Source organism: Sus scrofa, chromosome 13 (genome assembly GCF_054392235.1).
Source record: "Sus scrofa isolate SSC_HxYL_T2T_F1_AM1 chromosome 13, Sscrofa_HxYL_maternal_Yorkshire_Landrace_v2.0, whole genome shotgun sequence".
NCBI classification, from domain to species: domain Eukaryota; kingdom Metazoa; phylum Chordata; class Mammalia; order Artiodactyla; family Suidae; genus Sus; species Sus scrofa.
In genome coordinates, this window is record NC_139395.1 from 34,027,099 (window position 1) to 34,054,625 (window position 27,527).

A 27,527-nucleotide genomic window follows, 5' to 3' on the forward strand; every position below is an offset into this window, starting at 1 on the left:
AGGTTGCAGATGGGGCTCCAGTCTGGTGTTGCATGGTGGTGGTGTAGCCCGGCAGCTGTGGCTCCAATTCGACCCCTATCCTGGAATTTCCATGTGCTGTGAGTGTGGCCCTAAAAGCCAGAAAAGAAAAAGAAATCATATATCATGCACACGTGTTAGTTTTTTTTGGTGGTTATTATTTTTGCTACCATGAACAGACACATCTGGAAGTGTTAGTGTAATTCATTTCCTTTTCAAGAAAATCAAAGTGATAGAAAAATATAGCTTAAAATTTCCATTAATGCTACTAAGTTTACAACAAAGCACAGTCGCCTGCCCAATATCCCTTCTTATGAGGTTACTACTTTCCACAGCAGATGCTTTCAACCTTGAGCAATGTGTCCTGCTATGTGGTTCTAGTTACGTCTGTTTACTTCAAGGGAAGGTAAGGGTTCAGGAGTCTATACACCTCCTACCTAATCACAGCTAAAGCAGCTTTTGGGAAAAGTCAGCTTTCACTATTGCCATCATTCTGTGTATTTTTTTTTTTGTTGTTGTCTATTTTAGGGCTGCACCCCAGGTGTACGTGACAGCAATGCCAGACCCTTAACCCACTGAACATAGCTAGGGGTTGAACACATATCCTCATGAATACAAGTCAGGTTCGTTACTGCTGAGCCATGACGGAACTCCTGTGTAGGTATTATTCACAAATAAATATATAGTATATTATAGTTTTCATTTGCTTGTCAAATTACCTACATTCACTCCCAAGGTCTGAGAAGATTTTTTTCTCCAGGCACTCACTCATCACATCACTCATGAATCCCCATCCTTCTTTTCTCTTCTTGGAGACATTCCCAGGGGAGCCTGCTACACCTGTATTCCAGGCTGGGCTGATGACCCCTCCTCAGGGTTGTGGTATGCTGTCTTCCTGAGATGTGTCTTACCAGCCAGGCTTGAAGATGAGCAAGCAAAGAGAGGAAGGACAACTGGAAAGGATGGTAAAATCTGAAGTTTTTATTTTAGCAAGATGGGCTGGAGCTCAGCTGGCTTGCCCGGCCACACTTTGGGTTATTAGGCATCTCCAACACAAATGGTGTTTGGGTTGAATTATCAGGCCTCATTTTATCAATGCTTTCAGTAAAATAGAAGGTAGGGAAATTGCATCTTCTTCTTTAACTACTATGAATATTATCTTTACATTGTGTGAGTACTTCAGTACTTCCCTAGGTGAGATGGGTACATTTTTAGAAATTCAATATTTTTATGCTCCAGTTATTCAAAATATCTAAGGAGCAGTTTTGAAATGCCATAGGTTGTTGTTGGGTTTTTCTTAATCTTAAAAATCACCAATAGGAGTTTCCTGGTGGCCTAGTGGGTTAAGGATCTGGCATTGTTATTGGTATGGCACGAGTTTGATTCCTGGCCTGGGAATTTCCACATATCTCAGGCATGGCCAAAATTTACAAAAAGCACCAATACTCATAAAGTTGGGAGGGGGACCTTAAACATGCAATGTAAAGTAACTAGAGCATTTACATAGCACAGAGGTTAAGTTTTCTATCTCGGGCCTTACCCTGGGTTTAAAACTTCATTACATGACTTGTGAGCTATACCTCTTAGGGCAAATCAATTATATTCTCTAAGTCTTAGTCTCTTCTTCTGTAAGTTGGGGATGGTGATGATAGTAATAATACCTGCCATAGAGGATTGGAATGAAAAGTTAATGCATCTAAAGTACTTGGCACAAAACCTGACACATAGGAAAGAACAATTAGTAGACAGTATTGATTATGTACTTTCATGAAAAAATATAAAGTAGCCATGAAAGTCAGATATGAAAAGATATAGAACAATTTTATTAAGAGACTTGGCCATTCTAAAGACTCACTGAATTTATTCATGCATTCATTAATAAAACAAGTATTAAGACTTGTTATATTCCAAGTATTGTGGGACAGTGCTTGGGACACACAAATTGTTAAAAAAAAAAAAAAGGCCTGTGGAGCATTACAACAGGCAAGACGTGGAAGCAACCCAAATGTCCACTGATAGATAAATGGATAAAGAAATATAGCATATACACACAATGGAATATTAGCCTTAAAAACGAAGGAAATCCTGGCACATGCTATAACACAGATGGACCCTGAGGATATTATGCTAAGTGAAATAAGCCAGTAACAAAAGACAAATACTGTATGATTCCACCTCTATGAAGTATCTAAAGTAGTTAGAATCATTAAAAAAAAAAAAAAAAAAAAGCAGACAGGTGGGTGCCAAAGGCTAGGGGATGGGGAATTCAGGAAAGAGAGTTTCAATTTTACAAGATGAAAAAGTTCTAGGAATTCCCGTTGTGGCTCAGTGGTTAATGAATCTGACTAGGAACCATGAGGTTGCGGGTTTGATCCCTGGCCTTGCTCAGTGGGTCAAGGATCCAGCTTAGCCGTGAGCTGTGGTGTAGTTTGCAGATGCGGCTCAGATCCCACATTGCTGTGGCTCTGGCATAGGCTGGCAGCTACAGCTCGGACTGGACCCCTAGCCTGGGAACCTCCATGTGCCGCAGGAGCGGTCCTAGAAAAGGCAAAAAGCCAAAAAAAAAAAAAAAAAAAAAACTAGAGATCTGGTTGTACAACAGTGTGAATGTACTTAACACTATTACATAGTATACTTACAGATGGTTACAATGGTAAATTTAATGTTACATGCTTTTTCTACCACAATAAAAAAAGTTAGAATGTTAAAAGCCCTGCAATTAGCAGATGAAATGCTGCATCTATGATAGTCACGTGGAGCAGCTCAGGTTCAAGGAGGGTAAAATAAATGAACCCAAAGGAAGACGGCAGCAGTTCAGTGCACTGGTCAGATGGCTACAACCTCTTTAAGACGGTGCCTCCATAGGCCCTTACTTGTGGAGTGTCAGGCATCATTTCATTTAGTCCCACAACGTTCTTACGTGGTAAGAACTATTATTTTTGCTGTTCTGTAGATGAGGAATTGAAACTTTGAGAGATTAACTTGCCTGAGTGGTGGAGTTACTTTGTCTTAAGCAGTTTCACTGCATAACCTATACTCTGCTACTATACCTCTTTCTCGAGATGAGGAAATCTTACCTGGTACAGATGTCAAGTCCCTGATGCAACAGGAGAAGGCAAGGATGGCTGACAAGAGGCAGAGGGTGGTAGATCCACCTGTGACATAAACCTTAAAGGAGGCAGGGTTTAGACAAAGTGGGTCTGCTTTTATATGCCAGGTTCAGAAAAATAGACCAGTGGTGAAGTCAGAATTCATGAAATTGACATCACGAACAAAACGAACAGTGGGTGAAAACAAAGCAATGATTGAAATTTTACAATCCACGTAGGCAACACATCTCAACGCAGCTACTTTTTAAAGAGTTGCTTCAATTTGCCTACTCTGTTCTTTCATATACTCTGTATATATCTGTATATATTCTTTACCATAGATATTATATATTATTCTATATTATTTACCCAAACATCTTAACATAGAGTCATTCATGGTAATCAGGTGGTGAACAGAGTTTTTTTTGGGCCACACCTGTGGCATATGTAGGTTCCCAGGCTAGGGGTCCAATCAGAGCTGTAGCCATCGGCTTACACCACAGCCACAGCAACATCAGATCCGAGCTGTATCTGTGACCTACGCCACAGCTCATGGCAACGCCAGATCCTTTAACCCACTGAGTGAGGCCAGGGATTGAACCCATGACCTCATGGTTACTAATTGGATTTGTTTCTGCTGCGCCACAATAGGAACTACCAGTTTTTTTTTTTTAATTGAAGTATAGTTGATTGACAATGTTGTGTGAATTTCTGCTATACAGCAAAGTGACTCAGTTATACATAGATATTCTTTGTCATATTCTTTTCCATTATGGTTTCTCACAGGATATTGAATATCATTCCCTGTGCTATATAGTAAGACCTTTTTGTTTATCCATGTTATATATTCTAGTTTGCATCTAACCACAAATTCCTGATCCTTCCCTCCCCCACCCACCTTGGCAAGCACACGTCTTGAATAGAGTTCTTAATCACTTTTGTATTTTGACCTCATTTTATTATTATTTTTTTTGTCTTCTTAGGGTCGCACCTGCAGCATATGGAGGTACCCAGGCTAGGGGTCTAATTGGAGCTGTGGCTGCTGGCTTATGCCACAGCCACAGAAATGCCAGATCCACGCCACGTCTGTGACCTACACCACAGCTCACAGCAACACCAGATCCTTAACCCACTGAGCAAGTCCAGGGATCGAACCTGCGTCCTCATGGATACTAGTCAGATTCGTTTCCTCTCAGCCATGTCAGGAACTCCTTCACCTCATTTTAAAGAACTTTTTTTTTTTTTAAATTGTTTTACCTCCATCCATTTCCAGAACTCTTTTCATCATTGAAAACTAACTGTGCCCATTAAACAATAACTCACCATCCCCTCCTCCCCACAGTCCAACAGTCACCATTCTACTATCTGTCTCTATGAATTTGACCCTCTGGATACCTCATACAGGTGGCATTATACAATACTTATATATCAAATTTATAACACTGGCCAACCAATCTCAAGGTTATTCTTCTGGGTCTCCTCGGTCACACACCTGGAGTAACCTAACTCTATGGAAATTCTCGACTTCAAGTAGTAGAAATTGGAATTCCCATCATGCTCAGTGGTGATGAACCCAACTAGTATCCATGAAGATGCAGGTTTGATCCCTGGCCTGGCTCAGTGGGTTAAGAATCCTGCATTGCCATGAGCTGTGGTGTTGGTCACAGATGTGGCTTAGATCTGACATTGCTGTGGCTGTGGTATAGGTGGGCAGCTGCAGCTCTGATTAGACCCCTACCTTCTATTCAATGCTAGCATAAAAACAGAACTGTAGCCAATCTTCTAGGATAAATGAAATTTCCGTAATGAAAAGGAAAATTAAGAAAAAGAATGTAGGGAATTCCTGTCATGGCTCAGTGGTTAACAAACCTGACTAGTATTCATGAGGATGCAGGTTTGATCCCTGGCTCTGCTCAGTGGGCATTGCCATGAGCTGTGGTGGATCGGATCCTGAGTTACTGTGACTGTGGTGTAGGCTAGCAGCTCCGATTCAACCCCTGGCCTGGGAACCTCCATATGCCAGGGTGTAGCTCTAAAAAGACAAAAATAAGTTAAAAAAAGAGAATGTATATATATGCATATAACTAAATCACTTTGCTGTACAGCAGAAATTAGCCCAATAATGTAGATCAACTACACTTTAATTAAAAAAATATATTAGTGTAAAGAAACTGACTCAGTGCTTTTTAATCTGGGCTGTATTACCAGTGGAGCTATCTATGGAAACTCCTTGGCTCTACTGTAAGGTTTCTCAGCCTGGGCATTACTGACATTTGAAGCTGGATACTTTTGTGTGTGTGTGTGTTTGTGTGTGGTGCTTGGGGGGTGGGTACAATTCTGTGTATGGAGGACATTCAGAAGCATCTTTGGCTTGTACTCACTAGGTGTCAGTGGCACTCCACCACAAGGTGTGATCACCAAAAATGCCTCCAGATATTGCTGAATACCTTGCAGAGGCAAAACCACGGCTTTAGGAGGATGGTAAAGAAAAAGTACGTGTCTTCTTCGTTGATGTAATCCAACTGTGATCTGAGTTCCTAATCTGACTGGAACTGTGATAAAAATTAATGTAAATTTGGCTTTAGATTAAAACCAACCAATATGTTGTCAAGCAACTTCTTTTTGCACTCAGTTCCAATCAAATAACAGATTCACACTTTCTTAAGGGGAAATATGCTTGGGAGACTGGGGCTGCACACAGAGCTTTCTCATCAGGATGGTTTGCAACAAGCAGCACCTCTAAGCACTTTCTACTTGAGTTACAGGCCAGCCCCTACTGTACCAATCACATTTCTGAAAGCAGAGTAATGCAAAAGAGAACATTTGAACTAAAACACTGAAAGAAAAGCTATTTCCAAACTTTTGTCTGCACCCACAGCATGTAGAAGTTCTGGGGCCAGGGATTGAACCTGAGCCACAGCAGTGACAACACTGTATCCTTAAAGTGATGAGCCACCAAGGAACTTCCTTCAAGTTTCCTTCTTTCCTTCCTCCCTCCTTTTCTTTTTAGGGCCACAGCTATGGCATATGGAAGTTCCCAGGCTAGGGGTCAAATTGGAGCTGCAGCTGCGGGTCTACGCCACAGCCACAGCCACAGCATATCCGAGCCACATCTGTGGCCTACACTGTAGCTCACGACAAAGGTGGATCCTTAACCCACTAAGCAAGGCCAGAGATCGAACCTACATCCTTATGGGTCCTAGTTGCTTTGGTGACTGGCTGAGCCACAACTGGAACTCCCCTCCAAGATTTCTTGATTGTGAGGATGCACAGATTTCTGGGGGTGGGGGTGGGGTTGATGTCTTGGGGGAATTCTAAAGAGAGTGTGGGAGACTTTTTACATTTACCAGAAGAAATCAGGGTTTTAAAAGTTCCAGTGACATGCTTTAATGCTTATTTCCTACAGCACTGCCTTGCTCTTTGGCTTCCCTCTGCTTTCCCTGCCCTATAACCCCAAAGAGTCTCAGACCCATTCAGCTTCTAGAGTAAGTTTAAGCATCACCTCTTCTTCTGGGAAGCCTTCTGTGGTCACACTTCATGTGTGCCCCCATCCTTGTTCCTCAGCTCCCATCCACACCCTCTGTTACAATATACACTACACTTTATCATGGGTATTTGCTCTCCCTCTTTCTTGAAGGCAACTATTCAGGTATCTGTTGCATAGATGAACATAGGTAAATCTGAGATAGTGAAATTCCGATACACATAAAGATTTCTTGTATCTTCCTGTTCTATTTTAAAAATCATTTGGAGTTCCCGTCGTGGCGCAGTGGTTAGCGAATCTGACTAGGAACCATGAGGTTGTGGGTTCCGTCCCTGCCCTTGCTCAGTGGGTTAACGATCTGGCGTTGCCGTGAGCTGTGGTGTAGGTTGCAGACGAGGCTCAGATCCCGCGTTGCTGTGGCTCTGGTGTAGGCCGGTGGCTACAGCTCCGATTCGACCCCTAGCCTGGGAACCTCCATATGCCGCGGGAGCAGCCCAAGAAATAGCTAAAAAGGCAAAAAAAAAAAAACCAAAAAAAAAAAACAAAACGTTTAAACCCAGCTATTTAAGTATATCTTTAAACAAGCAATGTCTTTATCTAGCAATTTTATATTAAAGACATATAAAAAACTGCCTACTATAAAATAACGAGATATACCAAAGATGTAGCTATTTGTTTTAAGAATATTAAGTGAAGATCAACAACCCGGCATTATGTTGCATACATACAAAGGAATATTTTGCTGCCATTAGAAGTCATCCTATAGAGTTCCCTGGTAGCCTAGTGATTAAGGATCTGGCATTGTCACTGCTGTGACTCAGGTCACTGCTGTAGCATGGGTTCCATCCCTGACAAAGAAACTTCCAGATGCCTTGGGCATAGCCAAAAAAAGATCTTTTTTTTTTTTTTTTTTTTTTTTTTGCTATTTCTTTGGGCCGCTCCCGCAGCATATGGAGGTTCCCAGGCTAGGGGTCGAATCGGAGCTGCAGCCCCCGGCCTACATCAGAGCCACAGCAACTCGGGATCTGAGCCGCGTCTGCAACCTACACCACAGCTTACGGCAACGCCGGATCCTTAACCCACTGAGCAAGGGCAGGGATCGAACCCGCAACCTCATGTCCTAGTTGGATTCGTTAACCACTGCGCCACAACGGGAACTCCAAGAAGTCATCTTAAAGAGAAACAAAGAGAGACAATATATTCAAAACATGTTGTTAAATACATGCATAGAAGAACAGAAGCATTCAAAATACTAACTAATTCTGGAGTTTCTGTTTTGGTTCAGCAGTAGTGAATCAGTCTAGTAACCATGAGGATATGGGTTCGAGCCCTGGGCTTGCTCAGTGGGTTAAGGATATTGTGTTGCCATGAGCTGTGGTATAGTTCGAAGACGTGGTTCAGTTCCTGCATTGTTGTGGCTGTGGCTGGTAGCTACAACTCTGATTCGATGCCTAGCCTGGAAACTTCCATATGCCACTGGTTCGGCCCTAAAAAGACAAAAAAAAAAAAAAAAGCTAATATTAACTTTGTTATTCTCTGGTTAACAAAACAATGGTGCCTTACAGTTTTCAGCATTAAATCAAATTACCTTAGTACTCCAAAAAACAGCAACATTTATCACTTCAAGTGGTGCTATTAGAGATAATTCTTCCCTTCAGTTTTCCATTATTTTTCAAATATTCCACAGTAGAGATGGGTAACTTTTGAACTGACTTTTTTTTTTTTTTTTTTTTTTTGTCTTTTTGGTATTTCTTGGGCCGCTCCCGTGGCATATGGAGATTCCCAGGCTAGGGGTCCAATCGGGGCTGTAGCCACCGGCCTACACCACAGCCACAGCAATGCCGGATCGTTAACCCACTGAACAAGGGCAGGGACGGAACCCGCAACCTCATAGTTCCTAGTCGGATTCGTCAACCACTGTGCCACGACGGGAACTCCGAACTGACATTTTTTTAAAAGCTTCATTCTAGACCTTTTTTTCACTGACCTATAAAACTGTATTGATTGACTGCAATAAAATGAACTAAAATAAGACAGGAAGCAAAGACATCAAAAGGTAAAAAAAAAAACCAAAAAACTCATGTATTATGGAGTAATATATTAATTCTCATTTCTATTTACTATAAATGCTATTCTAAGCTAAGAATACTAAGAAACATTTGAATTTACAAATACGTTTGGCCTGAAGATTTTAGTTTTTAACTATAAGATATAACTCGGTAAAAGTCATTTTGCACTGATGTTTCTAAGAATAAAATATGAAGGAATAGCAAATTTACTCCAAATTTGAAACCTCAGGCTCAAACCATACCTTAATTGAAAATGTCAAAAGTGTTCTATAGATTTTGAAAACTTATAAGAAACAAACATATTTTAAAATCTGGAATTGTAGGCTTTTTAACTGATTCTCAGTAGTGCAAGTAAATGAATGACACTGTGGTGTTCGATCGTGGCTCAGCAGTTAATGAACCCAACTAGTATCCGTGAGGACAAGGGTTCCAACGCTGGCTCAGTAGGTTAAGGATCAGGCATTGCCCTGAGCTATGGTGTAGGTCATAGATGCGGCTCAGATCTGACGTTGCTGTGGCTCTGGTGTAGGCAGGTGGCTGTAGCTCTGATTTGACCCTTAGCCTGGGAACTTCCATATGCTGCAGGTGTGGCCCTAAAAAGACAAAAGACAAAAAAAAAAAAAAAAAAAAAAAAAAAAAAGAATGACATTGATAATTAGCTTTGGGGAGAAAAACAGAAGGAAAAATATTTAGCCAGTAGCTTTTTTTTTTTTTGTCTTTTTAGGGCCTCACCCACAGCTCACAGCAACACCGGATCTTTAATCCACTGAGTGAGGCCAGGGATTGAACATGCATCCTCATGGATACTAGTCAGATTTGTTCCCATGATGGGAGCTCCCTATCATCATTCTTTAATAGCTGAATGAATTAAAGGTATCTTGTATATAACAATCTGAAGAGTCAACAATAACTTTCTTATAGTCTTATCCACTGAAAGTATAGAATTTTAAACATGACTTAGCTTTCATGATGTCACATTAAACTATACTCATCTGTTACTCAGTTCATTTACTGCTTGAGTGCCTGCCTTTAGATGCCAGGTGCTTGATCTAAGTTTTCAAGTGACATTATTAGTCAGCCTAAGTCACTCTATTTCGTTGTCAACAGTAGTTAAAGTAGGACTTTAAAGAAGAGGTCAAAATTAAATCAATACTTAGATTCAAAATGATTATAAAACATACCAAAGGTCATGGAACATAGAACATTACTGAGAAGAGCTCAACATTTAAAATGCCTTTCCTTTGTAAGTATAAGCTATAATACATACATGCATAGAGCTATATATATCAAATTGTGGTTGCTACTCCTGACAAATATTTTCTCCTCAGAGGCACTTACAATTCATAAGAATACTACTGATACAGGACTTTTAAAAATTAAAAAAAACAAACAAACAACTAGTCATGAGTTAGGTGAGTTGTCACACAGTGAGACAGAAAAACAACTGATATACATTGTTAATTTTTTCAAGTAATGTTATGTACAGTTTTATTGCCAGTATATGCGCAACAGTAAGCATAGAACTATAAATACACAATGTAATTAACAGCAGAAAACAAAACTGTTACAGGTAAAGGGGGAAATATAGAGAAACTATTTTCCTGCTGCTAGAACAAAAACAAAGGAAGGTAAAAGCCTATGACAAGTCATCCATTCGGTACTCTCCTCTTAAAATTCTTTACATACATTTCTACATTTTTTTCAATTAAATAAAGTACAGGTCACTCTGTAACAATAGCAAATTGCTTCCCTAATAGCTATTTGCCTTTCCAGTCAAATTCACTTTATGTTAGGATTAAAAAAAAAAAAAAAAAAAAAAGTCAAAATGAGAAATCTTTAGTATCCTGGTTCCAAATTATCTGATTTGCTTTTCACCAAAACTGGTAAATTTTGAAAGTTGGCTGCACAGGAAAATAATAGGTGTAGCAAAAGGTGATTAAAAAAATTTGTTAAAAAGTAACAGAAAATCACCCTTTAAGTAGTTTTCCAAAAGACACTATAGGCAGCAGCTCAGTTAAAAGTATTAGCCCTGAAGAGGTAGAGAATTTGAGCCCATTATACAAAGATAATAGCCTTGGCACCATCTTCTCTCTCATCAGGATCAACATTTTCAAGTAAGACAATTCCATGGTAAAAGGAAACCAGGTTCCACCATTTAAAGAAAAGCGCTGGTTGACTCCCATGTCTCAGTAATTAGTTTGTTTATTAAATGAGAAACAGAAGACGGTCAAGGACACACATGCACTTGATTTTTTGTCTGCTTCCATTATCAAGTTTATTCATAAGTGAATTTGATATTAATAAATAAGAAAAAGCATCATTCACAACAAAGATAAACAAACCAAAAACCCCTGCAATGAAACCTTCTATTTTAATAAGTATCAAGAAAAACACAGGCTGATGATTTGGTGCAGCTTTCTTAAGGAATTACAGAGGGGACATGGTTTTAAATAAAGATGGCAAGATCAATAACCAACAAACATCAGGTTTACAGAACTGGCTGATTCTGTAACATTTCTTGAGGTCTTAGTTTTAAACTACACATTACCCCAAAGAAGTTTCAACTAATGACATATATCACAATCACACCAACAGAGTCCAGCTGTAGTTCAAATTAGTCCTGCTTTGTTTCACATCATTTCAATATTTCTAGCATAGGACATGATACGGAACAAAACTCAAAGTAGCAATAAAAATATTATTCTGCATTTGAATAAAGGCCAAAAATGTGTTAGACTGTTAAACTTTTTAAAGCTTTAAGCATTCCTGTTTAACCAGCATTTAAAAAAAATTTATACAATCGTAACACTGGCAAAGGTTAATGGGAAGACAAAGAAGTACAAACATGTGAAATGATGAATTAGATTAAAAATTACTTCGTATTGATCAACTGATGTTAATACTGCTTCTTCTTGAATTTGGAATAACTATCATAAAAGTTACATGCAGACTGAGGGCAGCCCTCTGTTACAGAAAATACAAAATAAAACAAAAAACTAAAACTGGGCAACAATGTAAGTTCCAAAAGATGTACTTGAAAATTTCCTTTCATTGATGGGGTGGTCTGTCTGTCCTTTCTCTGAGAGACCTGGTTCACTTCCATCAGCTTCACTAGCTTTGTCCAGACACATCAGTCGTGGGATCACCTCCTCCTGAGCCTGTCTGTGCACGTTTGATGTAAAGATTCAGTAGCTTCATCTGCAGATTCAAGCCAAATATATGTCACTGTGTAAGTGGCTTTAAGTTAATGTAACATGTTCATTAAAAAAATTACATACATATGTGAGTTTCAAAATATTGGTTCTCCTCTTTCTGTTCTCATTGTGATCATGGCAGATGTATAACTTTGATTTGGGAGTTAAATTTTCCAATTAGTCCTTAAGACTTAAATAAACAAAATCAGTCCTCCTTTCTTCATTTCTTTGATACTAATAGTATCATAGTTTAAACAAATTGTATGTTTGTTTGTTTATTTATGGCTGCACCCTGGTATGCATAAGTTCCAACCTGAGCCACAGCAGCGAAAACACCGGATCCTTACTTATTAACCCACTGAGCAAAAGAGAACTCCTAATCAAATAGTTTAAACTGAACAGTTATTATTATGCCCCAATTACCACTGATAATTAAGAAAGAAAATTTTTTAAAGTTTCAGTTTGTTTGTGACCGAGTATTCTGGCATGCCTTTTCAAAAAGTGTAATAGTTGGAGTTCCCATCGTGGCCCAGTGGTTAACGAATCCAACTAGGAACCATGAGGTTGTGGGTTCGATCCCTGGCCTTGCTCAGTGGGTTGACGATCCGGCGTTGCCGTGAGCTGTGGTGTAGGTTGCAGACGTGGCTCGGATCCCATGTTGCTGTGGCTCTGGCGTAGGCTGGCAGCTACGGCTCCGGTTCGACCCCTAGCCTGGGAACCTCCACATGCCGCGGGAGTGGCCCAAGAAATGGCAAAAAGACAAAAAAAAAAAAAAAAAAAAAAAAAGTGTAATAGTGATAACACGAAACAATGACAATGATGACAAACATTTGAGCATTACATCCTATTCAGTATGCTGCCGTATCTCTTTTTACCCTCACAACATTGTATTTTTTTAAATTAAAAATTTTTTTTTTGCTTTTTAGGGCCATACCCATGGCATATGGAAGTTCCCAGGCTAGGGGCTGAACTGGAGCTACAGGTGCTGGCCTACACCACAGTCACAGCAATGGAATCTGAGCTGTGTCTGTGACCTATACTACAGCTCACAGAAATGACAGATTCACTGAGAGAGGCCAGGGATCAAACCCACATCCTCATGGATACTAGTCAGATTCGTTTCCACTGAGCCACAATAGTAAATGCCCTATCCTCACATTTTATAGATGAGGAAACAGATACAGAATGTGCCATCCCTGCCTAAGATCAGAAGGGTAGAAAGGAGTGGGCTAGGAGAGGAAACCAGGCACTTGGCTTCCAGGACACAAGACTGTCTCACAAGAACGGCGTTGAGGAATGCCAGCTGTGGCTTAGAGAGTTAAGAAACCGACATAGTGTCCATGAGGATGCGGGTTCAATCCCTGGCCTTGCTCAGTGGGTTAAGGATCTGGTGTTGCCAAAAGCTGCAGCGCAGGTCTCAGATGCAGCTCAGGTCTGGCGTTGCTGTGGCTGTGGCATAGGCCATCAACTATGGCCCTAATTCAACCCGTAGCCTGGGAACCTCCATATGCTGTGGGTGCGGCCCTAAAGAGACAAACAAACAAAAAAGGTTTTGATTTATTTGTGTCATTCTGCAGTCCTTACTATATGCGGTTATATTTTATAGTTTTTAACCAAAGCACATCTAACTCTGTTTTCCATTTTTTTAAAATTCTAATGTCATTCTCAGATATTTTTCCACTTCCTTACTGTCTTCATATGCAACATTATTACTGGTTGCCTAGAATTCTAGTAAAGTGATGAATTTCAGTTCTTCTACAGATAATTCTAGACTAACAGATCCTAACTCAAACTTATAATAAAAGTTAAGAGAGATATAAATATGTGTGTATATATATATATATATATGTATGTATATATATATATTTTTTGGCCATGCCTGCAGTGTGTGGAAGTTCCCAGACCCGGGATTAAACCCGTGCCATATGGTGATAACACTGGGTCCTTAACCTCCCACCCCACAAGCAACTCCAAACATAAGAATACATTTTTTCTCTGAAGATACTTTGTTATTTAAAGTTTGTTTTTTTTAACATTAACTTTTTGACTTAAGGGTTATTAACCTGGTGTCCATGGGATTCAGAGACTCTCTGAAACTGTGTGTAAAATTTTTTGTATGTATTTATTTTTCTTGGAATGAGATTATACCTAAACTTCAAAGTGGTCTGTAACACAGAAAGGGTTAAGAACCACAGCTTTATCTGTAACTAGTAAAAGTGTTTAATTTAAGGTATATACATGAGCTCGTTTTTATTTTAAAATAATTTTTTTTTTTTTTTTTGGTCTTTTTGCCTTTTCTAGGGCCGCACCCGTGGCATATGGAGGTTCCCAGGCTAGGCGTCTAATCGGAGCTGTAGACGCTGGCCTACACCACAGCCACAGCAACATGGGATCTGAGCCGCCTGTGACCTACACCACAGCTCATGGCAAGGCCAGATTCTTAACCCACTGAGTAAGGCCAGGGATTGAACCTGCAACCTTATGGTTCCTAGTCGGATTTGTTAACCACTAAGCCACAACGGGAACTTCTTAAAATAATTTTTTAACTTATTTTTTTCTCTCTTTCTGGGGCCACACCTGTGGCATATGGACGTTCCCAGACCAGGGGTCAAGTCGGAGCTGTAGCTGCTGGCCTAGACCACAGCCACAGCAACAGCATATCCAAGCCACATGTGTGACACAGGCTGCCTTTGTGGCAATGCCAGATCCTTAACCCACTGAGCAAGGCCAGGGATTGAACCTGCATCCCCATGGATACTAGTCAGGTTTTTAACCTGCTTAGCCACAATGGGAACTCCTTTTTATTTATTATGTGGTTTTCATGACATTTTGCTACTTAAAAAAAATTTTCATTATAGTAGTGACAATTGTTAGGATTTGGGGAAACTCTTTAAATGAAGGTGAGGGTCTTGCTAACTGGTCCATAAACCATAATTCAACAATCATAGTTTATCCTCACCCCTTAGAATGAATTTCAAGGTTAGCAATAGCCAGATCCTTTAACCCACTGTGCCGGGCTGGGGATCAAACCTGCGTCCTGGTGGTGCAGAGATGCTGCAGATCCCGTTGCACCAAAGTGAGAACTTCCTATTGTTATTCTTAAACAGTCTGTGGTGTAGGGAATTGTGTGTGTGTGTGTGTGGGGGGGATGGGGGAATCAGCTGGGATTATAAATAACCAGAAGCTGTAGGCACTGCAATCATAGCCGTTTACCAACTGCCTTACAAACTGCTGACTTTACCTGAGTGACAGATATGAAAGTACAAACAGCTAAACTGCCAGTGGTCAGAGGAGTAAGTGGGATGTTCAAAACCTGACTATTTAAAAGTTGAATAACAAATGTACCCTTTAGCACAAACAAAGAACCAACCCTTGAAGAACCATGGCCACCATCTTTGGGGCAGAGCAGCACCACTTACTTTACTGCCAGTGAGCTGACTGAGGTGTGGTTTGAGTTCATCACCAATGACCGCGTGAACAGCCACCAGGCAGAAGACACAAGCTTTCCGAACACTACTCTCCGAATTATCATAACCCTAGGAAGAAAAGTCCTTGTTAGCACTCTTCCGGGCACTGAGAAAAGTATTCTACAGCGATGTGGTGAAACTCAAAGAGGAGCTTATTCCTCCAAGCTTTGCTGCTTACCTGTATCAGGCCTGGCATAATCTCTGGCAAAAGCAGGTTAAGAGTTTCCTTGGACACTCTCTCTATCACTTTTGTTTGCATTTTGATGGCGGCCAGATTAATTGGGTAATCTGCAGTTTGGATGATGGGACAAAGCACTTTGATGCACTGCTCCGGGCTAATTGAAGTGGCTAGCACTGACGCAGCTTCTTCAGCAGATCTTACCACCTAAAACAGAGAGGTCAACATTTAGCTGGGAAGTAATTCTGTAAAATGTTAGATGGTATTCCTGGATGTACATACTTCATAAAATATGTAATAGGATATGGTATCTGGGATTTGTTTTGAAAATACTATGGTTAAAAAAAAAAACATAAAAAATGAGGGTACAGGAATTCCTGGTGGCTCAGTGGGTTAAGGATCTGGTGTTATCACTGCTATGGCTTGGGTTCAATCCCTGGCCCGGGAACTTCTGCATGCCACCAGCACAGCCAAAAAAAAGTGGGGTAAAGATAAAACAGAACTGGTAAAATGTTACTAACTGCTGAAGCTGGATACATGGGTCTTTATTACATCACTCTTCCTTCTGTGTTCTCTTAAGGTTGGCTTGCTCTAACGATTAAATCAATTTTAGCAGGTTGAGGTCTAGTTGTATGGGGAATGGGGGCTGCTTCCCTGGACTATACATGAATGGAGGCCTCTGCACCAGCCATGCAGAAACCCTGCTTGGTATTACTACTACCCTTAGCTCCAGGAGGGCTTGTATGCCTTTTATCACATTATTACAAAATATAAGAAACATTGTTTCATTAGTATGTTATCAAATTAACAGGCTATTTCCCCTACTATTCACAATGATTTTCTTCTGTATCAGGCCTGGGGAAGGTAAGACACTGGTTTTACAAAGAAGAAGAAGAAATAGGAGTTCCCGTTTTGGTTCAGTGGGTTAAGAACCTGACTAGTATCCATGAGGATGTGGGCTGGTCCTTGGTCTTGTTCAGTAGGTTACGGACCTGGTGTTACTACTGCAAGCAAAGGTCAGAGGTGGCTCAGATACCTGTATTGCTGTGGCTGTGGTGTAGGCCGGCAGTTGCCGCTCTGATTTGACCTCTAGCCTGGGAACTTCCATTTACTGTGGGTGCAACCCTAAAAAGAAAAAAAGAGGGGGAAAAAAAAAAAAGAAGACACAGTTGTCTATGTTGTTATTGGAATCTGTAATCTCTAAAGATGGTCTTGAAACTATGTAAAAATTATTGCTTTTGCTGCTATTTTGGTAGTGTCTCACTTAACACTGTCAATCTGTAAGAAATGCTGAGAAAGATATAGTGGAAAATACACTGCAAGTTATAAGACCTAGGGCTAACTTTAGCTCTAACAGCCTAATAATGTCAATTTTATCTTTTGTAAAAATTGGTATGCTACAGGCCTTATATGAATCAGAACTTGGATAACTAAACCAGAAGTTATCTATCTACATAGTTTTTAATTTTTTTTGCTATACTTGCAGCATGTGGGCCAGGTATTGAACTTGGGCAATAGCAGTGACCCATGCCACAGCAGTGACAATGCCGGATCCTAAACTGCTAGGCCACCAGGGAACTACTACATAGTTTATAAAGCCATCAGTAAGATGCTACAGATGCACCACTAATAAACACCAGCTGTATTTAAAAAAATTGGGATGAAGATACAGATTTAAAAGTTATGGCTCATGGAGTTCCCACTGTGGTTTAGCAGAAACAAGTCTGACTAGGAACTATGTATGACCTTGCAGGTTTGATCCTAACCCCATGAGGGTGAAGGATCCGGCACTGCCATGAGCTATGGTGCAGGTCACAGACATGGCTCGGACCTGGCATTGCTGTGGCTGTAGCAGAGGCCAGCAGCTGTAGCTCTGATTGGACCCCTAGCCTGGGAACCTCCATATGTTGCAAGTGCGGCCCTAAAAAAGGCAAAAAAAAAAAAAAAAGTCATTGGCTCACTCTCCGGTAAAATTCAGCCACAGCTTCTGGAAAGTGAATTACTCAGAGGGTTTCAATTTCTTCATTTCTTTATTCACATTTCTTTCTTTCCTCCTTTTTTTTTTTTTTTTTTTAGGGCTGCACCCACAGCATATGGAAGTTCCCAGGCTAGGGGTCCTACACCACAGCCACAGCAAAGTGGGATCCAAGCCATGTCTGTGACCTACACCGCAGCTCATGGCAATGACAGATCCTTAACCCACTGAGCGGGGCCAGGGAGTGAACACAAATCCTCGTGGATACTTGCGTTCGGAACCTCTGAGCTTCAACAGGAAGTCTCTTATCCACATTTCTTACTGTCATTCTTCCTGGTGTGTGTGAAGTATGGTATCTCACTGTGGTTTTAGCTGTATTTCCCAAACAACTAATGAGGTTGAGCATCTTTTCATATGCTTACTGGCCATTTGTATATCTTCTCTGAAGAAACGTCAACTCAGATCCTTCGGTCATTTTTTTTTTTTTTTGTTAATGGCCACACCTGGGGAAGTTCCCAGGCTAGGGGCTGAATCAGAGCTACAGCTAAGGCATACACCACAACCACAACACTGAATCTGTGCCTCATCTGTGACCTATACACCACAGCTCACAGCAACGCCAGATCCTTACCCCACTGGGCGAGGCCAGGGATGGAATCCTCATCTTCTTAACCTGCTCATCCACAGTGGGAACCCCCTCATTTTTAAAGTGAATTATTTATCTTTTCATTGTTCAGTTGTAAGAGTTCTTTATATATTATGGTTGTTAGTTCTTTAAATGATTTGCAAAAATTTTCTCCTATGATGTGGGTTGTCTTTTTACTTTCTTGAGAGTGTCCTTTGAAGCACAAAAATTTTTAACTTTTTCAGAGAAGGTAAATATTTTTTAATATTAGGAGATTTAACATTTTATTTTTTTGCTTTTTAGGGCTGTACCTGTAGCATGAAGTTCCCAGGCTAGGGGTTGATTTGGAGCTACAGCTGCTGGCCTACACCACAGCCAGAGCAACGCGGGATCCTAGCTCAATCTGCAACCTATACCACAGATCATGGCAACCCTGGATCCCTGACCTGCTGAGTGAGGATAGGGATTGAACCCTCATCCTTACGGATACTAGTCAGATTCGTTTCCACTCAGCCACAATGGGAACTTCAGTAATTTATTTTTAAAACATTTTTTTTTGGCGTATAGTTGACTTACAATGTTGTATTAGTTTCAGGGGTATAGCAAAGTGATTCAGTTATACATATAAATATATTTTTTTTCCCATATAAGTTATTACAAACTTTTGAGTAGACTTTCCTGTGTTATACTGTAGGTTCTTGTTAATCATCTATTTTACACTTATACAGTAGCATGTATATGTTACTCCCACTATCCCAATTCTTCCCTCCCTCCAAGGGCTTTACCTATGGTAACGATTTGATTTTGAAATCTGTGAGTTTGTTTCTGTGTTTTTGTTTTGTTTTGGCTGCAACCAAAACATGTGGAAATTCCTAGGCCAGGGATCCAACCCAAGTCACAGCAATGAAAAGGCTGAATCCTTAACTCTTAGGCCACCAAGAAACTCCTGTTTCTATTTTATAAATGTTCTTTTAATTATTTTTAATAGATTCAACATATAAGTGATACCATGATGCTTGTCTTCCTTCCTTTCGACTTTTTAGGGCTGCACCCACAGCATATGGAAGTTCCTGCTACTGTCGAATCAGAGCTATAGGTGCCAGCCACAGCCACAGCAACAAGGGATCTGAGCTGCATCTGTGACCTACACCACAGCTCAGTGAGGCCAGGGATTGAACCCATGTCCTCATGGATACTAGCAGGATTCATTTCTGCTGCGCCACAACGGGAACGCCGATATCTGTCTTTCTCTATCAAGTTTTTAATTTTTTTTTCCCTCCTTTTTAGGGCCACACCTGGGGCATATGGAAGTTCCTGGGCTAGGAGCTGAATCAGAGCTGCAGCTGTTGGCCTATGCAACAGCCACAGCAATGCCAGATCCAAGTTGTATCCGTGACCTATACCACAGCTTGTGGTAATGCCGGATCCTTTACCCCTTGTGCGAGGCCAAGGATTGAACCTACATCCTCATGGATACTAGTCGGGTTCTTAATGCACTAAGCGACAATGGGAACTCTAAAAGTTTTTATTTTATTTATTTATTTTTTTTGGTCTTTTTGCCTTTTCTAGGGCCGCTTCCCACTGCATATGGAGGTTCCCAGGCTAGGGGTCTAATCGGAGCTGTAGCCACCAGCCTATGCCAGAGCCGCAGCAATGCGGGATCTGAGTGGCGTCTGTGACCTACACCATAGCTCATGGCAACACCGGATCCCTAACCCACTGAGCAAGGCCAGGGATCGAACCCGCAACCTCATGGTTCCTAGTTGGATTCGTTAACCACTGTGCCACGACAGGAACTCCTAAAAGTTTTTAATTTTGATGAAATTCAATTTACTCTTTTTCTCTTGTTAGTGATTTCTGCTTTTGGTATTATATCTAAGAAACTAGTGCTTAACCCAAAGCAACAAAGATTTACACCTATGTTTTCTTCTGTAAGTTTTATAGTTTTAGCTCTTACATTTATCTTTAATCTATCTTGTCTCACTATTTTATTGCCTTTTTTTTAAGGGCTGCACCCATAGCATATGGAGGTTCCCAGGCTAGGGGTCAAATAGGAGCTACAGCAATGTCTTCGACCCATACCACAGCTCACAGCAATGCAGGATCCCTACCCCACTGAGTGAGGACAGGGATCTAAATTACATCCTCATGTATGCTAGTTGGGCTCGTTAACCACTGAGCCATGATGGGAACTCTGTCTCACTGCTATTTTAACTTTCTTTTTTTGACTTATCTTTCTCTAATATCTTGATTCTACCAGAAATACCTAAAGCTATTGCTCTGGTGCTTTCCCTTGGAATTGCAGGCAGGCTCTAGTGGAAACTTGCTTTTCTAATTATTTCTGAGATTTTAATAAAAATTCTTATAGTTATTTCACCAATGTTGTTGGTTGTGGTGGGGATATTCTGACTACAAAGTAATGAGACATTGGGGCCGGGAGGATACACTGAGGGTTTGGGATGGAAATGCTATGTAATTTGGTTGTGACGATTGTTGTACAATTCTAAATATAATAAAATTCACTGAGTAATTAAAAAAAATAAAGCTGTAAAATAGAAAAAAATAAAGTGAGACAGGTTTATAGGATTCTTTCAGGAAAGCTGTTCTCATTATTTTATTTAATAAACTTTTAACAGATATCTAGCTCCTATAGATAATTTACCACTTTAAAATAGCAATGAGTCTCGGAGTTCCTGTTGTGACGCAGTGGTTAACAAATCCGACCACGAACCATGAGGTAGCGGGTTCGGTCCTTGGCCTTAATCAGTGGGTTAAGGATCCAGCGTTGCCGTGAGCTGTGGTGTAGGTCGCAGATGCGGCTTGGATCCCATGTTGCTGTGGCTGTGGCGTAGGCCGGCGGCTATAGCTCCGATTCGACCCCTAGCCTGGGAACCTCCATATGCTGTGGGAGTGGCCCTAGAAAAGGCAAAAAGACAAAAATAAATAAAATAAAATAACAATGAGTCTTATCTTCATTAGTTATGTTATTTTATTTTTATTTATTTATTTTTGTCCTTTTAGGGCCAAACCTATGGAAGTCCTCAGGCTAGGGGTGGAATCAGAGCTGCAGCTGCTGGCCTACACCACAGCAATGCCAGATTCAAGCCATGTCTGCTATCTATACCACAGCTCACGGCAATGCTGGATCCTTAACCCACTGAGCAAGGCCAAGGATCAAACCCTCGTCCTCATGGATACCAGTCAGGTTTGTTACCGCTGAGCCACAAGGGGAACTCCTCATTAGTTATTTTAAAAACCAAATTCTTGGAGTTCCCGTCATGGCGCAGTGGTTAACAAATCCGACTAGGAACCATGAGGTTGTGGGTTCGGTCCCTGCCCTTGCTCAGTGGGTTAACGATCGGCGTTGCCGTGAGCTGTGGTGTAGGCTGCAGACGTGGCTCGGATCCAGCGTTGCTGTGGCTCTGGCGGAGGCTGGTGGCTACAGCTCCGATTCAACCCCTAGCCTGGGAACCTCCATATGCCGTGGGATCGGCCCAAGAAATAGCAAAAAAAAAAAAAAAACAAACAAACAAATTCTTATTGGTAAATGGAAATGAAGTTAAGATTGGCAAACTCTAAGAGGAAATCTAAAAATGGTCTAAAGGGGGAAATGAAATCATACTAATTATATCCTAGACCTGGTCTGTTTTAGGTTAAAGACCATGATATCACCAGAATTCACTTAATAGAATATATGGGGAGTTCCCATCGTGGCTCAGGGGTTAACGAATCTGACTAGGAACCATGAGGTTTCGGGTTTGACCCCTGGCCTCGCTCTGTGGGTTAAGGATCCGGCGTAGCCAAAAGCTGTGGTGTAGGTCACAGATGCGGCTCAGATCTGGTGTTGCTGTGGCTCTGGTGTAGGCTGGCAGCTACAGCTCCGATTAGACCCTTAGCCTGGGAACCTCCATATGCTGCAGGTGTGGCTCTAGAAAAGACAAAAAAAAAAAAAAAGAATATATGTTTGCATCTCAATCAGGTACTATCTTGAACATTAGAGTAAGTGTTCATTAAGGAAATGATTGATATGAGTACTTTTCAAACGTTTATATATTGCATGCAATAATATCAGAAATACTGAGAATAAAGTAATAATTCAACCATCAGGTAACTTACCTCCTTATGAGGGTCTTTATGTGCTTCCAGTGTTTTCATGACAGTCAGTTCTGCATAGTTTTTAAATCTTGCTGGTTGGTGCCTTAGGATTTCTCTTAAAACCTTTAATGCCAAAGCCCTGATTGTAGGCTAAGAAGAAACATTTTAATGTTTTTAATTTTTTTAATTGTAGATGATCTTTTATGTTTTCCATTTCTGTAATTTAAGGGTGTTAATATGGGTTGGGGGAAACATAGACAATTGCAGAAAGTATGTGGCATATTATATAATTAAGTTTTCACATCTCTAGTTGAAAACTTACACTTCTTAAAGAAATCAAGAATCAACTACATTCTATTAAAAAGGAATGTAGTTTTACTTCTGAACAGCTAATTCAAATATGCAAAAAAAAGTGCTCTCATATAAACATTCTGTCAAACATTTTTCATTTTTCCTGTTGTCAATGGTTCAAAGCCACTGAGGTACTTAGCCGAGAAGAAAAAGTACTTTATAGTGAAAATTTGGTGTGGAAGCTAGCAATAAAATCTCATTTCCCCAATTTCCAAAAGTGCATACTGTTTCATTAATAGGCAATGACAGGCAATCCAAGACAGGAAAAACAGGCTATTGTTTACACAGTCTACCATTTACCTCTTTATCCCCAAGGGTTTCAAGCAATAAAAGTAATATTGTTTTGAAATGTTCATCCCAAACACTGAAAGATTCTTCCTGTGTCAGTTTCATGAGTTCATATAGAGCGATTTTTCTTTCTTCTACACGCTCATTATGGTTGGACAACTCTTTCAATAACTCTGCAACCAGGTCAGAATGGTCTAGGGAAAGATCTGTCAAAAGGACATGATGTTAATTCCATAAGTTTATAGGTCAACTTTTCTAAGTATGGGAATGATAACTTTATGAAAAACAGATGGAAAATTGGTTCTAAGAAAAATCAAAAATGAAGAAAAATGACAAAGTAATATTCTTATCCATCTGTCATTCCCAAAACATCAATGCTAGTTTCAAACCATTTATAATCAAGATACACAGGAGTTCCTGTTGTGGCTCAGTGGTAACCAACCTAATATCCATGAAGACACGGTTTCATCACTGGTCTTGCTCAGTGCGTTAAGGATCTGGTGTTGCTGTGGCTGTGGTGTAGGCTGGCAGATGTAGCTCCGATGTGTCCCCTAACCTGGCCACTTCCACATGCCACTGGTGCGGTCCTAAAAAGACAAAAAAAAAAAAAAAAAAAATCACAAGCGAGAGAACTGTATAATAAGTCCCCATACACCTATCAGGCAGATTTTACAATTATTAAGATTTTTACCATTTTTACATCATCTTCATCCCCTACAGCCCCCAACTTTCTTTTTCTGAAATATTTCTAGCAAAGCCCAAAGGTATCATTTCATCCTTACATACTTCAGCATGCATTTCTATGTTGTCATGCCAGGAGGCTCACAGTATCTGGGCACTACATTTTTAGTATACCAATAATGATCACTGGATTTAACTGATGACAATTCGATCCCTCTATTGTAAATTCCCCGAATTTCCTGGGCTAGGGGTCAAATCTGAGCTACAGCTGCCAGCCTAAACCACAGCCATAGCAACTGGGGATCCAAGCTGAGTCTGAGACCTGTACCACAGCTCACGGCAACATCGGATCCTTAACCTCCTGAGCGAGGCCATGGATCAAACCTGCATCCTCATGGATCCTAGTGGGGTTTGTTAACCGCTGAACCATGAAGGGAACTCCTTAAAAAAAAAAAAAACTTAAGGAAAACTTTCATGGAACTATAAAAAGAGCACCAAAAACCTCTGGCCCCCAAACACTTATACACAGAGCACAAAATGGAACTACTGAATTAAAAAAACTTGGATAGTCTGGAAAGAATGATCACTGAGGAGAATGAAATTAGGGTTTTGGAAGATCAAGAACCTCTGCAAAATGCACAGCAAAACCATGGAGAGGAAGAAATTTTAGAGTTCAAAGATAAGACCTTAACTTGGAGAATAAAAACTGTCTCATAATAATTTCATGTGTACAGACCAACATTAGAACAATATTGCTGGATTAAAAAAAAAACTACTGCAGCAGGATAAATGCATCTCTACAAACCTCACAAAAATCACTTCTGCAATGTTACATTATCAGAATTTTACAGATGGCAGTGGACCATTCTGATAAGAGTGTATTTTGTTCCAGCTGAATAAAGGGAAATCTTAAGAAAATGCTTTTCAGAGGAACTCAGTTCTCTTCATGAATATAGTCTTTGTAATTACTCTAGAAGATCATTAGAAATAATTTGTCATATAATGATCTGGAGAGATGACTGACAGGAAAATTTATATCAAAGAAAGTACATAAATTATTTGTTAAAAGACCCAACTGTTTACATTACACAAATGAGATAAACTGAACTAATTAAGATAAAGTATAATCAGGAGTTCTCGTCATGGAAATAAATCTGACTAGCATCCATGAGGACGCAGGTTTGATCCCTGGCCTCGCTTAGTAGGTTAAGGAGCCAGTGTTGCCCCTAAGCTGTAGTGTAGGTTGCATATGCGGCTCGGATCTGACATTGCTGTGGCTGTGGCTGTGGCCTGCAGCTACAACTCTGATTTGACCCCTAGTCTGGGAACCTCCATATGCTGCAGGTGTGGCCCTAAGGGAAAAAAAAAAAAAAATTATAATTAACTGCATTTCCTCTTCTCACAGAGGAAGGCATTGTGGTCCTGTGAAAAGAACACAGGCTCTGGAATTTCACCAAACCTCTGTTTCTTAGTCTTTGTGTAATAGGAGCATACTCTCAATTATAGTACAGGCTTGGTCTCCTTATCGGTAAAATGGGAAAACAGCACCCAGCTCCTAGGGTCTCAGTGAGAACTTGGGCCTGAAACATGTATGTCCCCTGGACAACAGCATCATCTTCACTAAATTCTGGTATTCTGGAATATTACAGTCCTTGGTAAACTTTATAAAGGCCATAACCAGAAGTGGATAGCAGTATGTTTTTTTTTTTTTTTTTTCTTCTTCTTTTTAGCTGTGCCCTCAGCATGCAGAAAATACAGGCAAGGGATTGGACCTGAACCACAATACCACCCTAAGCTGCTGCAGTGACAATGCTGGATCCTTAATCTGCTGTACCATAAAGGAACTCCAGTGTTTTGTGTGTGTGTGTGTGTGTGTGTATGTGTGTGTGTGTGTGTGTGTGTGTGTCTTTTGAGGGCCAAACCGGTGGCATATGGAGGTTCCCAGGCTAGGGGTCTAATTGGAGCTGTAGCCACCGGCCTACGTCAGAGCCACAGCAACTCGGGATCTGAGCCTTGTCTGTGACCTACACCACAGCTCACGATTACACTGGGTCTTTAACCCACTGAGCGAGGCCAGGGATCAAACCTGCAACCTCATGGTTCCTAGTTGGATTCGTTTCCACTGCACCATGACGGGAACTTCTCCAGTGTGTTTTTTTGACCTGTTTATTTTGATAAATGTATCACTAACATGTGTATCTGTCTATAAGGTATATGGAAATAGCTGAGTGAGATACTTAAGAGTCTCATAATTTTTGAACAATTTCCTTTTATAAATATTTTCACTTGAACAAAATAATTCTGTCCTGACAAAAGTTTTAGATTTTAAAAACAAACAAACAAAAAAAAAAACAAAAAGAAAAAGAAATTTTACTTTGGGACAGGACATAAAAGAAAAATCAAAACAGCAATGGAGTAGTTCCCACTGTGGCACAGTGGGTTAGGGATCTGGCATTGGTGTAGCTGTGGCATAGGCTGAAGCTGCAGCTCAGATTTGATCCCTGGCCTGGAACTTTCATATGTTGCAGGTGCAGCTGAAAAAGAAAACAAACAAAAAACCAGAAACAGAGGTCAATAAATTAAAAAGGATAATATCAGCAATATTCACAATAAAATAATGTCAAACAAGGTCTTCCACGTCTCAAAGTTAAAAAAGAAAAAATGTATCTTTATTAAAAATGTTTTAATTTATTAATGTTTTAATAAATGAAAACTACTGCTATATGCAGCTTGAAACAACTTGTATTTTGGTTTAACTGAAGGTTTACCCATCTTCAGAAAGTCTTTACTCAACATAAAAGGATTACCTTATGTTTTGGAAGTCAATCTAGTATTATGCTATGAAGAAATAATGTTCTCAAGTTCAAAAATATTCTACCCAGTTTAGGTTTCAGTTATGTAATTCTCAAAGTTGTCTTTCTTTAACAAATGGAAAAGAAATGCTATCCTTAGGAAAAGAGAAGAGAATTAGACAACAAGGGAGTGATCTTGCTAAGTTGTCATTATTTTGGCTCTGTGATATTTGTGATATATGAAGTCTCTGGACAGTTGGCAAAAACACAATTACTCAATGAAGAACTTTTCAATTTGTCAGAACTGCAAATGACCAGGCCTGGGGACAGATTCTTGGATAGAGTAAGGAGGGTTTCCATGTGTGAGAGTGGGAAAGATGGGGTGTCATAGCTCAGCCAGGGTAAAATGGTGTCCTCAAGTTGTGGCCACCAGGTGTGATCTGTCAGAGTCCAAGCAGGATGGCAATGGGAATAGGAGGCCAAGGAGGTGATGGTGTCCATGTGGAATGGTAGAGCCCAGCAGGGTGAGGAATGCATCCGTGCAAGTGAGGAGGTGGTGGCAGAGATGAGGAGCTGGCTGCATACAGCAGTACTGATCACATAAGTAAATATATTAAAGATAACGGAAGTCAGATTCATCACTGTCGGAAAAATGGAGTGGTCAATATGGAAAGGGAGAAACTAGAATTACTCTTATGGTGCCAGACTGGGAATTGGAGTTATTAGTATAAACATAGAGCTTGTGATAGATATAGAAATAGATATAAATCAGTGTGTGTGTGTGTGTGTGTGTGTGTGCACCTGTGCATATGACATAACAGAGCTGGGGGAATAGTGATATTCCAACAGCAGTGAGTACACCTAGTGTGCCCAGACTTTAGTATTTATTTATGCCTTTTTTTTTTTTTTTAGGGCCACACCCGTGGCATATGGAGGTTCCCCAGGCTAGGGGTCGAATCAGAGCTGAAGCTGCTGGCCTATGCCACAGCCCAGCAACACCAGATCAGAGCCGTCTCTGCGATCTACCTCACAGCTCATGGCAATGATGGATCCTTACCCCACTTAGAGAGGCCAGGGACTGAGCCCACGTTCTCATGGATACTAGTAGGGTTCATTAACCACTGAGCCACGAAGGGAACTCCTTTTATTTTTCAGTTTTTTTTTAAAGCTTTTGATTAATCTGAAATGATACTTCAAAAAACTCCACCTAGGAGTTCCTGC

The 27,527-nt window shown here is 40.4% G+C and overlaps 1 protein-coding gene across 50 annotated transcripts in view; it reads right to left on the minus strand.

The window, feature by feature from the left end:
- Positions 1-10,121: 10,121 nt before the first annotated feature.
- Positions 10,122-27,527, minus strand: part of CLASP2 (cytoplasmic linker associated protein 2) — a 205,172-nt gene continuing 187,766 nt past the window's right edge. For 49 of the 50 annotated variants that reach the window (XM_084987576.1, XM_084987570.1, XM_084987575.1 and 46 more), the window contains 5 exons: positions 22,846-23,039; positions 22,216-22,344; positions 15,500-15,706; positions 15,274-15,390; positions 10,122-11,858 (listed from right to left, as the gene is read on the minus strand). In XM_084987576.1, the coding sequence (XP_084843702.1) occupies positions 11,772-11,858; positions 15,274-15,390; positions 15,500-15,706; positions 22,216-22,344; positions 22,846-23,039 (734 nt within the window). In that variant the 3' untranslated portion in view covers positions 10,122-11,771. The remainder of the gene's footprint in view (positions 11,859-15,273; positions 15,391-15,499; positions 15,707-22,215; positions 22,345-22,845; positions 23,040-27,527) is intronic. The other variant, XM_084987582.1, reaches the window with a different exon arrangement.